A 15,728-nucleotide genomic window follows, 5' to 3' on the forward strand; every position below is an offset into this window, starting at 1 on the left:
TGCATTATTTATAATTTTCTAAAGTATTTAGTTTAAATAAGTAAATTAGCTATGGCGTTATGATTTATTATCATTTAATATATATATGTTAAGGTGTATGACCGCATAGCAGTGAATGTTGACATTTACTGATCATTTTGGTGAATGTTATCAATTATTTCAAATATCTCATAATGCGGACATTTATCAGTATTTGTTGACATGCGCAATAGTTATTTAGTGAATGTTGAAATGCTGACAACATATATAGTTTCGCCCTCCACGACTAGTTTTTATATGAGTTTCGTGCATAATGTTGTATAGTTCTTCGTTGTTTACATAGTGAATAATTTTAGTTTCACTTACTTTTAACGGGACAATTAGTTTACAATTATCCATAACATCTACAATTTAAAACCGATCAAATCGCCTGTAATCACTTTGTTGTTTATTTTTTTTTAGTTTAGCATTTATAACTTCAATTTTATATTTATTATATTTTTCAGTGCTTAAATAAAAACATTATCTTCCTTTTTTATAATAAAAGTGCATTAAACTTTTCATGAAAAATATCTTTCATATTTTTATCCATTATTAATTTTAATTCAAATATAATATTATAAACTGCTATTAAACTGTTGCACTTGGTTTAGAATACGTAACAATACTGAGGAGGGTTTATATTATATTATCTAGCAAGCGATTGATTATCGGATTTTCTCATGCAATAACATTACTGACGTCCAAACGTCTTGAATGCATATTGTGACTGGACGATAACGTCAAATCTAATCTAAAATGTTATTGATCATACAAAATACTAAAAAATACCTTTTACATACATCGTGCTTCAAGTATGGACAACATTTACCAAACACTGATTGTAAATGTCAACAATCACTGGTGTATGAACGCGTTAAGACCATTTTGTCAACATTTATTACGATTTTTGGTAAATGTGAACATACACCTGTGACTGTCAACATTCGCCTACTGCGGTCATATACCTTAACATATATATTACATAAAAATTGTTCTACTTTGTAACCCAAATAAATTGTACATATTAAAATTATACATCTATAAGATTTGTAAAAAAGTTTATAACTAAATTATTTTGTTCTGGATTATTTAAATGACTCATTGTAATATTTGCGTATAGATGTGTATTATGTACTGTAGATATGTGTCAATTGTTCCTGCAAAATAGTGTGCTCAAAAATTGTTTGTACAGGGAATTTTTATTTTTTTTTATTTTTGTATATTGTTAAATATACACAAAAACCATATAATAACAAATTTAGAAGGAAATTATTTTATCGATTACTTTTATATTCAATAAATATCTAGTGTAAAATTTATCTGCAGAATAATCTAGTCAGGCCCGTATTTTAAATGTTACCGCCCAGGAGCAATAATATTTTGCTCTTCTCTAAAACTAAAAACAAGTGTTATCAACTATTCATTACATTATTTATTTATTAATTTCTATTTATTGACTATTTATTTATTTATAAATTAATTTATGAAAATTAACCATTCAATAATATTTGATTTTATTTAAATTTTTTCTTATTTTCTTATTTATGATATAAATTATTTTATTTTCTTTCTTTTTTTATAATGTTTGAATAATTTAAACTATTTGTGAGAAATGCTATTATACTTCAAACTACTAAAAGACTGTTGAGTCTTTCATAAGATATAGATGACATTAAATAGTTTTTTATTTGGCGGTGAAGTCTAGAAAATGACCTAACTGAACAGTTGGTGACTATGTTACATAGGAATATTCTTAAAGCAATCCCACAATATATGGAAAATGTTTATGCATTTGTTTTTCTTATATAAATTTTATCGTATTAAAAATGTATTAGGAGGATTCATTTTTAATTTTAATACAATTTAAAAGTATGTATTAGTTTTCAAAATATCTTATTTATAAAGAGTCTTTAATTTGTTGCACTTTCACGTGATTCTAAAGGTCCAAGTTCATTTATTGTTATAAGATAACTGTACTTGGATATTATATTAAAATGGGAAACTTTTCTTTCTTTTGTTGAGATTTATTATTGAATTGTCACGGATTACATAAAATGATATCATTTTGTGACTATCTAATGAACAATTAAGTTCAATGGATTGCTCAAAATTCTTTAAATTTTTGTATTTCGGAATTGTATCTATAAATTTATCCTTTTAAATAAGCCTTTTAAAATAGAACTATGATTTAAAAATAAATTGTCAAATTATAGTTAAAAGCGATAAAATTTATAGCTTTTAGGTGAAGTAATTTAAAATGTAACCTATTTAAAAGATATAAAACAATTTACATTCATTTTAAGTAAAGAAAAGTATTTTTTTTTTTTTTTACTGTATTGTATCGTCTTTTTTAATTTTTTTATAAATCATAATGTAACATATAGAATAAAACTAAACAAAATAAAATTAAAAATAAATGATACAAACATTTATTATCAAGTGCGCAAAATAAATCCAATTGCGCTTCAGAATAAGCCCTGCTACGTAGGATATTTACTATTACCCCAGGTATTGCCACTCTTGATGCGACAACGATGAGTCGAGTGACCAGTCCACTTGGTGATACGATAATAGAAATGGTAATAATAATTTTGCGCTCAAAATTGTAGAAGTTAGGATACTACTCCGGACGTTTTTTTCTATCCAAGTCAGGCAACTTAAATACCAATCACTCTGGACGGCGGCTGCTCTGACGACACGGAAGGAAGGAACTCGACTTTAGTTACAAATGAGACGGGGTGAAAGTGATAAGTTATCGGGGAGGGGGTGCTGCGGTCGATCCGGTCTGGTACAATGACGCACAGGGTTCACATATAGTCGGATACAATACTTAACGTATTAACGTGACTGATCGGAACTGATAACTACGCGGATAGAGTTTTGGGCGCCTTGGACGTCCTCACACACAAACCTTCCGGGCAGTGGCGTATTTACGGGGGGGGGGGGTTATGGGGGATAGATCCCCCCTTGACCTTTTTTTTTTTCCTAGGTAGCTATAAGTTGTCTCATTTTCTGTAATAGGTTAGGTTAGCCCTCTAATAGGTTAACCCTAACCGTCGCCGACCTAATTACCGAATTTTTCCAATTATCGCAATCAATTTTATTTGTTGTGCTTATTTGCGTGAACAGTCACGTATGTTCTGGCCTCGACATTCATTCAGATTTTTCTTCCAGAGACAAGGATATTTACGTAAGTACTTCTTCTATTAGCTGACCGAGTAATGATATAGCGAAGAAATGACGTACCTTTCACAAAATTGTATAAAACATACGTATTACCCAGTGCGTATATACTACACAAACGAGTATATTATGTATACATTGTATATTTATCATTATAAATATATATAAATATATATATATGCATCAGAAAAAAAAAATTAAAACCCTGTATCGTACGAGCAGATGACATTTTCTTATTATTTTTTTTAAAAAAAAAAAACCTCTCCTATGAATTGAAACAGCGAAAGATTTCGGTCCTACGCGTTATGGTTTTCCAGCCGAACAATCGTGAACAAATTAATTATATTTTACCGAAAGGTCCGCGGGCTCGATGACGATCACGCGTCACGCACTCGCGCACGTATGCGATCGCACTTTGGGACACATATGGGATTGGACCTGCGGGACGTGGACCGCAAAGTGTTACCGTAAGACCGCGAAAATCGTGACATCACGTTTTTGAACACCCGTCGTCCGAGCGTACGGCAAAACCGTACCCGTTTTTTTTCCGACCAATAATAATGTCTTGACCACCCGATTTTCACTTACACGACGTTCGTTTGTTTGCCGGGCAACCGAATCGAGTAACGGTTTCCGATGACTTTTCTGTCCATTTCATCTCGAGCGCGCTAATATCGAACACACGCGTTCGCGTATAGAAGTGCACGTATTATAAGTCCGACAGAGCGAAGTTTACGACATGAATCGCAGTGCTCTAGCGACGGTCGACATCAGCGCGACGAAACCGAACGCGGTGGACGTGGTCCGGTGTTCGGCACCGACGGCCGCCGGGGACGACGACGACGATCTCGGTGCGACCGCGGCCGTCGCCCGGACGGCTGCCGGGGACGCGGCAGTTGCGGCGGAAGGGACGGTTGACGAGGGAATGGACGCGTTGGACTGTTACCTGGCGGTTCACAGGGAACACCTGCGGTCCGCCGAAAACCGGCCGGTGGACATGCGCCCGTTGTCGCTGCACATCAGACGCCGACCGCCGGCGCGGATCACCGCGGAAGTGGCGGCCGACCGTCGGGACGTGCCGTGGAATACCGTGGCCGTGCCGCGGCCGGACGCGGTGGCCGACCACCGGGCCGCGCTGGTATCCGTGCACCGGACCGTTGGGTCGGTGGCTGAGGGCCGTCGTCTGGTATACACTTACGTGACGGTCGAATCGGACGGCGAGACGATGACGAGTTTCGCGGGCGTTCCGGAGGTAGCCACAGCGCAACCCGATTCCGGCGGAAAAAAAAAGACACTCCGTGGCCTGTGGGATCGGCTAAAACGTTGGTTTCGGAAAGACCCTATGGTCACGAGGACCGAAACCCGGAAGAGAAAACTTCAAGTGCCCCACATCAGGTATTCGAAGACGCCGAAACGCAAGTGAATTTTTTTTCAGATCTTCCAATTTGGGTCCCGAGCTGGGGTGTAATTACGGGAGGGGGGTATGAGGGATAGATCCCCCCCCATGAGCTGTATTTATAATATAAATAAAAATATATAACAATAAAAAATAAATAACAATATATTATATTGCACCCCGGCAAGAACAGTGACACAACTCAAAAATGCAATAAATTTGCATAACCATCCATACAATACGCACGACATTTTTATGTGCTTAAAAACCGATTTCCTATTTCGACCGTTGCGCCAGCCCGGCTCCAAGTGTAAATTTTCAGATTTTTGCTAATATTTCTTGGTTTATTATTTTTAATGACATTACTTTCATGCGGATCGTTTATTTAATTTCATTATATCGATAGTATATGTATGTACCGAATGTTTACGATATACATTTTTAAAATTAAAATTACCAATTATCTTGTATTCATGAAAACCAGACGAGTAAGATACTGCGTCAAGACGAACATAGTATAGTGCGGGGTTCGATTCCAGATCTAAGTTAATCTATTTTTGTACATTTTTCCTCTGTTTTTTGAATCCATAAATAAACGATCCACTTGAAAGTAATGTTATCAAAAATAATAAACCAAGAAATATTAGCGAAAATCTAAAAATGTATACTTGAGGCTGGGCTGGCGCAACATACGGCCGTCACTACCCGTCGTAGTTTCTCATCCGAAGCCACATATTTCCGGGAAGAGGATACACTTTTTTTTTTCTCCTTTACCCAATACACCTTACATACCAAGGGTCACTACCAAAATTCTCCAATCAGTGGGCTACATTTAAAGCTTACTTATTCACATTATTTCATTGGAATGTATTTATAAATATAAAAACGAATGTATTATATTATTATTTTATTTTTAAAATAAAAAAAAAGAATCGAACAAATTAGTTTATGAAGGTATAGTTTATTTTTATTTCGCTGGAATGTTATATTTTTTGCGAACATTATTTTCGAAATATCTTTAGTATACGAGTCAATCCAGGAATGTGTTGATCTCATCATGTTAGAAATGAGCGACCTGGACCTACCGCCCAGGGTGACTGTTGAAATGTGGGTGGTGCCCTAATGATATAATATTAAAACTGGTAGGAATTAAATTTTAACATTGTTCATCAACCGTCGTACGGTGTACGATGTACGTATACAACAGCGTTCATTTGTCTCGGGCTAAGACAATCAAATTTTCAATCGCGCAACAGCTGAATCGCATAAGTGACTTCCTCAGTGATTTATGGCCACGAGCTCACGTGAAACTGATCAGTTCGACCAATTAGTTTGTGTTCCATTGCAAATCGTTCGATTACTTCCTATGCGTACACGGGAAATAATCTGTCGCCAAAACTGTGATGTATCACGGTGTGACTGGGATGGTTTAGTTGCATGTGCGATTGCGGTTATGATCAGACTGTTGCGCGACTGAATATTGCCCGTCAGCGACCAGATTTGCTCTACATCTATTGAGTTTTTACGGATTGAAAAAAAAGATACGTTAAAGTGTACCAGTGGTGGGGTCCCCGGGTCCGGACTTCCCCAACCACTTGAACCGTGTCGTATCTTTCTAAAATAATCAAACTGTTCGACAAAATTGAATAATCGATTCGAAGATCGATTTGAGAAATTCAACATCGGGAAGAAAACTCAATGGATTAGCTGCTCTCAATGTCCACTACGGAATCAGTGCAACACCCGAGGGAGTATTAAAACATTTAAGCTATACAAAACATTGTTTAGATTTCAATTTATAATTTTGTACACACCTTTTAACTTTATTTTTTACATAATACATTTATTATCATTCAATTTTACATTATAATTACAATATTTATACTAACCAAACAATAAAATAATAATTAAATATCCTGTTGTATTGTCGCAGTTGAACATAGCAAAACTTAAGTGTTGTAATGGTGGGAAATATTGTTTTATTGGTATTTTGATGGGTGTAGTTTTACGAATCTCTCAACATTATCCAACAATCGTGAATTACCGACGAAAAGTTATGAAAAAACCGGAGCATCCGAGTTGGATCCCGAGTGCTAGGGGCTAATCGAAGGTAGTGTACTAGTTGGGTCCCGGATTTGTATAGATATTACACTAGTTCCTAAATATTTTTTGGTAAGTACTACATTATACTAACATTTTCCTTCCCATTTTAACCGATTTAGGACTGATCTATTTAGACCACAGGTATGGTTAAAAATGTTTTTTATAGTTTTCTTTCGTTTTTAGTTTCTTTTCCATTAAAATATCAATTATTAGAATTGTGTTGGTAAAAATATTAAAAACGTTATAAATCAAGCATAAAAATACATTTTAAATACTTTTTTTTATTACGAATATACCAATAGTAATATTATATAAATAGGTACTTTTCATTCACTTTTAAATTTAATAAAATTGTATTAATATTATTGTATAATATGTGGAAAAAATGTGGTCCTGTGGTCTAAATAGATCATAGACAGTCCTAAGTCTGTTAAAATAGGAAGGAAAATGTTAGTATAATGTAGTACTTACCAAAAAATATTCAGGAACTAGTATATACCTAAAACAATTCGGGACCCAACTAGTGTAGTACCTAAAATAATTCGGGATCCATCTAGTGTAGTACCTAAAATAATTCAGGACCTAACTAGTATAGTAAATTTAATTTGGGACCCTACTAGTGTAGTGAATTTAAATTCGGGACCCAATTCGGAAATGCCGAAAAAACGGCATCATTCACGGCATACCGGTTTTTGACAAAATCGAATTTTTGTTTTCATCGTAACTCAAAAAATAATAATCGTTTATTTGACATTTTCATTGAATGCTTGTACCAACTATTATTATAAGCAACCATTTGCTAAATATTGTGTGATATTCAAAAGACTTTTTAAAGCTATTTAAAGATAATTGAAAATTTCATGTTTGATTTTTTCGAAAATAATTTTTTAACAAAATAATTTTTGTTTAATAAACAAAAAAAAGAGCGTTTGAACATTACATTTTGACGAAATTATAAAAATCATGATATCCGCTACATTTTTATGGTCAAAAATGCATTAATTTTTTAATTTTTTACCTACTTAAAGTTTGAAAATATGTTTCAACATATTTTATAAGGTTTTTTTTTTTTGCGGTAAATATGAAAAATATGTTTTAGAAAGTCACAAAATTATTATATAAGCATTATGAAGTGAAATTTTTACGAAATCTGATTTTTCAACGTATTTCCATTGAAATGTATTAATTATTTAATGAAAGAAATTTCATACTTTTGTAGTATTTCAATGAAATTCGTGTTGTTTATAAACAGTTGACTATTTTTTCGTTTCCAAATTTCAAATGCCCTTTCTTTTGTGAAAGTTAAAACATTGAAAAATTGAATTTACCTTAATTAGAAACTTGATTATTGTACTATATCAACCAGCTTAAGAAATATAAACTGATCTAACTGATCTATTTTTTTCTTATTAGGACTCAAATAAATCTTCAATACATATTTTTATATAATTGATTATCAATTGATTCGCCGTTAGTATTGGAAAATCAAGATAACATATTAGAGAAAAAGGCCGATAAAGTAAATTACATAATATTTTTTCATAGAATAATCGGTAATAATATCGGAAATGCATTTAGTTCGTATAATATTTTTGATTTTGAGTGATGTGACGAAACGATTTCAACTAACGAACAATAAATAATTTTTATCACACTCGACAATCTTAAGTTTGGTTTTTACCAAAGGGATATAGACGGTACACTATAAACTTAACAGTTATTTTTTTCGTCTTAGACCAACTAGTCATATTTCATGCTTTAAGCAAACCTATAAATATATCTTATCGCAATAATTTACCTAGTAAATAAATGTAAAGTCTACAATGAATACATTTATATTACGTTATTCTTGTTTTTACTCTTTCAGCATTACTGAGCATCGTATATTTTGGTATATTATCTTGGTGCCGGCAAATTATGATAAAAACTATGCGACTTATTACTCGTTATATGTTTGTATGTCGGACCAATAGCGTAGCCAGGATTTTTCAATGCGAGGGGGGGGGGTTACGGTTTAGGTCTATACAATATGTAGGTATACATATAACATATAATTTTAAATTTTCTTGTACTTTATTTAAAGCATTTAAAGTCAAAAAATATTTTAATTACATTCAAACTTACATCAACTGAAGTTTTCTTAATTTAGTTATAAATTTATTTAGGACATCATCAGGGTGTATCATTATATCACTGTGTGTATTCATCATTGCCAAACCATTCAATCTGTTTTCACATGTGGTCACATGTGGTGTTTCGTAAATATGTTTTCAATCTTTTTAATGTTGAAAAATATCGTTCACTGTTAGCGTTATTAGTTCCTATTAGAGCGTTTTTAGTTCCTGTATATTTTTGTTGCCAAATTTTAATTTCACTCACAGCTGCTAACACACTGCAATCTAAATGGCCCTTGATGCATTTCAACTTGCTTTTTAATTTTTTCTTCATAATGTATACTATTGGATGATGTAAAAATAACGTTAACATTTTCAACTATAGATCTATGAGATAAAAATTGATCATTTAATTGATTTAAAAAATGATCTATAAATGGAATGAATAAAGATATTCCGTAATAATTTTCAGGCAAACCAACCTGGATATTGCATCTGTTTTTTTGCTTATTAGTTGTACGAGAAATATATATTTCAATATTTAAGGCATCACATATAGATTTTACATAATTAAATATAGTTTTAAATTCACTTTTATCATTTTATCTTATTTGTTTGATTATATTTATTATGTCATCAGCGGTTTGAATAGCTTCAACCAGATCTGTATTCTTTGTCTGAAGAAACTTACTAAATGGTAAGCTAAAACTCAACGCGCGTCCCAGTATAAAAATTGCTAGTATAAATTCTGGTTTTCTAATAGCACATTGCAATTGATATGTTTTTCTGATGAATCATCCTTATCAAGCCAAGTACAAGCTTCTGATAAACTATTAACTATTGCATCAAATAATACGAGAAAAATAATTATTGAGTCATGTCGGTCTATCCATCTTGTTGAACATAACAGTTTCAAACGGTTATGGGTTTATAAGGAACATGCATGTCCTATTGATTCGGATAAAACATTATTTTTTTTTTTGGGTATTTAAAAAAAATGTAAACTTATGATGAGAGAAAAAACCGTTTTCGTACATAATAAATTGATAACATGGAATATCGATAGTCTAATAATAAATATGTTATGTACACATTACTATATTGTTAAGTACCATTTTTCAAATGAGTACGCACCTTGTGTGTATGCATCGTTATCAGCTACAGAGGAACAACACAAAATGAGTAATTTATTGTTCTATAATTGGTCACCATCGATTGTCTACCACGGTCAACTATTAATGACGCCGTGCATACAGGGAATTGAATGATTAAAAAAATTAATAAATAAAAACTAATGGAGGGGTGGTTACAACACCCCCATCCTGGCTACGCCACTGTGCCGGACACGTTAACGTGATAAGATTTTTTTATCGTTACCATGTATATTATCATCTTGTAATTCGAAAAAATGAAAACAGTCTAAAAAACAACGTTTTCGGAAATCGATGGTAAGATATTTTTTACAATGGTCTTTTATACATATTATATTCAATTTTTTTTTCAAACTCGTACGTATGTATAGTGACGGTTCGAATATATATATTTTTTCGTCTTAGCTTTCATATAATGTGTTTTTATTATCTACCCACATAATAATAATATTTATTATTAAATATTATATTACATTATATCCCAGTTTCTTTTCAGAATCTTTATTTTATATTTTTATTAATACAATATTATATTGTTGCATTAAAATGTACGCTTTTCCGTTACAAAACAACGAAATACGAAACATCAGGTAAGGGGTTTCGATATAATATTTCTAGTTTGTATTATCTTTTTTATTTTTCCACCAGATACATTTGCGTTCGTTTGATGCAATCATTATTCAATCGATAAGAAAATAATACATTTACCGTTTTTCGTTTTTTTAATAATGTGTTTACTTGTAAAACCAGTTGTGAAATCAGTAAAAAACAAAATGTTTGACAAACGCATCGGATGAAATGTTATCACGATCCCGACGGTTGTGCAAAACGTACCAGAAAATAATATTATACGTATATTGGGTCGTACGGTCAAACAATTCGGAAAGAAATTGTTATTGTTTTACAAGGGAACGGATTCGAATATTAGAATAGATTCGAATTCAAAACAATCACACGTTGAATAAAATGATTGGTTTACTAATCGCAGTAATCGCAAAGTGGTGCAAAATAAAAAATCATTATCGTAGCTTCCCGTCAGTGAAGCCGTTTTGCATAATATAATAATAGGTCGCATATAACGGTAAACGTCCAAAAGGATTTCGCGTTTAATACCGTTTTTCCCTGGAGTCCGCCTGTTGTCGTGATTGTAGACGATATCGTAGACATTTCTATCGGACCGGACCAAAAGTATTCAACCAACAATGAGATCAAATCAAAAATTATAGTACAACTCATTCATCACTGTCACCCGCAAACATTTCCATGTCTAAGGATATTTCTTTTGGTTTATTTCATTGTGATCCTAATGATTTAAAAATTATTCACAAATCTGAATGTCATTAAATTCTTTTTACTATCGTACTTAATTTTATTGGACATATTTGTGTAATTGATTGAGTATCATTGAGTGTTTATTATTATTATTATACACAAGACAACGGTTAATTAGTGTTCGTACGTAATATGAGTATGAAGACATCCCGCACCTACAGTAGTAGTTTACATAATTAATATTTGACACATTATCGGTTAAAATCGTTTTTTTTTATTAAACATTAATTTTTTATTTTACTAATATTAATTTGATATCCATTTTCTTTGAATTGTAGATAGTAATGAGGTTGTTTATATTTACGTACTCCATTTAGAAAAAAACTATATTAATCACTGGAACAATTCATTTTTAGTGTAGTTTTCATTTAACAGTAGCAATATAGTACTATATTGTCCATGGATTTTAAACTGCTGGTATGTACTATTATTATTATTCCATCCGTACGTGTCGTGTTACAACGTAATAGATTCACAATGTTGTAGCTTTAATATATATTGCTCATTGGATTTTATATACATTTAAGTAAAATGTTTTCTTATACAAGTTATCACATTTTTCTCAAATTTTCAAATTTTAGAAGTGATTTATTCTTTAGTTATTCAATCAAAATGGGGTTTCATGTGTTTTTTTTCACGATTCACGTCTCTGATAAGTCGTGCTATCGCGAAATATGTTAACCAAAGTCCAACCTCGTAGTCGGACGGTACGTAGTCTTTCGTTCATCTCCGAGGCAGTGAGTAATATTTATCAAAACAGATTTTTATCCCAATTGACGAAGAAAGAGTAACGACCGTTTGGTACGCTTAAGTCTGATTTTCACGTAACGTGCATTAGCGCATGAAGTTTTCAACGAACGGTCCACTGTGTTATTTTGTGCTGTCACCTATTGGTGACAACAAATCAAAATATATATTTTGACCGCCAGAGTTTTATTTATTTTGTACTCCTTGTTAGACAATAGATAAGTAGACAAGTCATATTTTAATATTCATATAAGTTATGAATTTCACCTACACTATTGACGTTTGTACAATTTTAATACGATTGACAGGATTAATAATTTAAACTTACTGGACTAGATTACATTGAACTAGTGTAAATCGTTTGTGTGGAGCAATGGCGTATCCAGGGGTGGGGTTAGGGGGTTACAACCCCCCTCGAAAATGTTTAATGTATGTAAATTGTCTATTGATTATAATAAAAACACACAAAATTAAAAAAAAATTGAATGTTACATTTTTTATAACCCCTTCCAAAAAAAATTCTGGATAAGATTTTAATGTAGGAGTTGGTGTGCATCAGGGATCAAAAGCTTTAAAACACTTATTTTTTCTTCGTGGTAATGGACGAAGTTAAGGCAAACACATAGGGTGATATACTATGGTGTATGATGTTTGCTGATGATTTAGTTTTGGTAGGAGAAAATCTGGAAGAAGTTAATAATAGGTTGGATAGGTGAAGATTAATCCTCGAAGGGAAGGGATTGAGAGTTAGTAGAAATAAAACATCGTATATAGAGTATGACTTTAGAGGAAGATACCAAGGATTTGAGGGTATGAGGAGACCAATGACAATAAGTGGTGATGTGAAAGGTGAATTCGAGAACTTTAAATATTTAGGATCATTTGTACAAAAGGGCGGGGTCTTTGGCATAGATGTAAAACATAGAATTAAGTGTGGTAGGTTGAAATGGAGAGAAGCTTCGGGCGTTTTATGCGATAAGAAAATTCCAATGAGGCTGAAAGGTACATTTTACAGGGTTTAGTGAGATCAACTATGCTATATGGTTCAGAGTGTTTAGCGGTTGATATGAGAATAGAACATTGTATGAGTGTTGCGGAAATGAGAATGCTTAGATGGACAAGTAGAGTGACAAGAGAAGATAGAATAAGGAATGAGTATTTGAAAGGTAGTATTGGTGTAGCGTCGATAGTGAACAAGATGAGAGAAAATAGACAGATAATTTGGGCATGTGATGAGGCGAGAGGAAACAAAATCAGTAAGAGTGGTTATAAAAATGAACGTTGAAGGAATAAGAGGAAGAGGAAGACTAAAAATGAGATGGTTGGATACGATTGAATATGTTATCAGGGTTTTTGGTGTGTGCATAGAGAATGTAGAAAATCGATACGAGTGGAGGTTTAGGACAAGTGTGATCGATACCAAATAGTTGGGAGAAAGACAAAGGAGAAGAAGAATTGTTTATTACCTATACACATGTTTTTTTCTTCTGTTTTATGCAGTTTTTATTCATATCTTAGTGTCCTAATTTAATATTAGTTTATGTTATTAAAATATTAATTAATTAAGAGTAATTTTTAACTAGTGTTTAAAATTAAACAATTTATGTGTAATATGTCGAAAATGTTTTTCATAAATCAATGTTACATAATACCATAAATTATTTAAATAATGTAACTCTATGTTTTTTTTTTCGGAATATTGAAAGTTGAATTGTACACAATTTCTCGAATTTTAGTTGAAAAAAATGTTTGTTGTGTTGGATTTCGTGAGGTAAGCCTAATACTATTGCATTTTTTTTTTTTTACAAAGATCTTGTTTTTCTCTTTGTTATTTTTCTTAAATAATTTATTATTGAGTTTGCCAAGCAACGTTGGTTAACACAAAGTTATATAGAGCTGGAAAATTTGTGTTGTATTACTGTCTGTGTTCGGCTAAAGCGACGGATACTATCGATCTCGATGCAATATAATTGCCTATGAGAATTGCGGGAATTAATGGAGTGGAAAACGATCAGACGCAAATCGAGAGTTTTCACCGCGAGCGAGACCCACAAACCCGAATGCTGTGAATTAAATTTGAAATAATTAATTAATATTGTGCAGTTGCGGGGAGCTTGGTATGCCGAGAGATTTGGTGACGGGTGAGAAGAGATTCTCGTCGAGGTTTCTCACACCCTTTCTGAGAACGTACTGGAGGACTACCACACGTTATACTATATGTATGTACACAATTATATGTTATGCATATCGATTCAATGATATCTACACGATTTAATTTGTTTTCCCGAAACAATTGAAGTGAACAGCAGACAAAATATTAAGCTCCATAGATTCACGGTGTACTGTGTAATAGGAGAACACCGCAGAGGAATGTGTTATGATTAAATATTTTAATACTCATATTTCATAATTAGTACAGTATATTAATTAGTAGACGATGAAAGGAGGCATATTTGTTCGTTTGGTTTTGTATAGGTCAGCATTCAGGGATTTTATCTAAACGATTTGTAGAATCTATCATTTTGACATCCCTTGGTCACTATATAATACGAGTACAATATAATATATTTTACGGGAATATATAGGGTTCTTAATCTAAATTGACATTTATTAAAGAAAATCTTTAATCCAATTATGAAATAAAAATGGATATCGATGGATGTACTACATAATATGAACATAACACTAGATCTAAGAAAATTTTCAAACATGAATTCAATAGAGTATGCCGAAAAATTGTAATTTTTGTTGAAACTACTTTGTGCAAAAAATGTTATATCTATAAAAGTCATCTTAAAACATTGAACAAGAAACAATTAATTCGTGCTTAAATTTTAACTTATTACCTAATTTTTAATATGAAACAGTTTTATATTCATCATTCCCTGTCACAAGTTATGATGTATAATTTGTTGTAGCATGTAAAATTACCTTCTAATGTATTCTGTTGTTATTGACAAATAAATAAATAATAATCCTATGGCAACTGTAACAATATTTGTCTCCATCGAGTATTTTTTAACGGTAATGTATAAGGACCTTTAAAACAATAATTTATAAATAGATTAATCAAATATTATTAACGTTCGTTTATCGGTTTTACCGTATCCTAAACAATTATGTGCTCTTAAGTTTTGTGCAACGAGAGACAAGTAATTTTTGTTATATTAGTTTTTTTTTCTAGCCACCACGATGAATTTTTGTTTTATATTTTTTCTCCTCTCTTGGTCGTATATATTAAAAACAAGAAGAAGAATATAAATAATAAATGAAATTTAATGGTTATTTAAATATTTAAGACTTTTACTCAACAAATAAAATCAATCGATAACCGTTTGTTCCATTTTAACGAGCTGTTAAATGCTTTTCGTTGTTAACTTTACTTACAAGTTAACTTCTGTTTTTTGACCACCACTAGTACTTACGTTTAAGTTGGTCCTGTTTCCAAGTTTCCTAAGTCATTTAATGCAATTTCAGAATGCTCGGGATGAATATTGTTAAGATCATCAGGTATTGACAAATTATTAATTTTGATTTTACTATTTATTGAACTTGGATCATCCACTGCAAAGTCTTCGTTGTCCCTAGTTGGTAGTAATGTTTTCTTGTCAGGCTTTTTCTTTATATTAAATATACTGAACATTTTTTTTTTTTAAAAAATAAGAAAAATGAGAAAAAAAC

The 15,728-nt window shown here is 32.0% G+C and overlaps 1 protein-coding gene across 1 annotated transcript; it reads left to right on the forward strand.

The window, feature by feature from the left end:
* Nucleotides 1-12,694: 12,694 nt before the first annotated feature.
* Nucleotides 12,695-13,213, forward strand: LOC112682922 (the record flags this gene model as incomplete). The annotated part of the gene is made up of 3 exons (XM_025553696.1): nt 12,695-12,759; nt 12,835-13,049; nt 13,106-13,213. Coding segments are annotated over exons 1-3 (388 nt in total), but the record flags the coding sequence as incomplete, so codon positions are not given.
* Nucleotides 13,214-15,728: the final 2,515 nt, after the last annotated feature.

This window comes from Sipha flava, unplaced genomic scaffold, assembly GCF_003268045.1.
Source record: "Sipha flava isolate LNK unplaced genomic scaffold, YSA_version1 214_pilon_pilon, whole genome shotgun sequence".
Classification (NCBI taxonomy): Eukaryota; Metazoa; Arthropoda; class Insecta; order Hemiptera; family Aphididae; genus Sipha; species Sipha flava.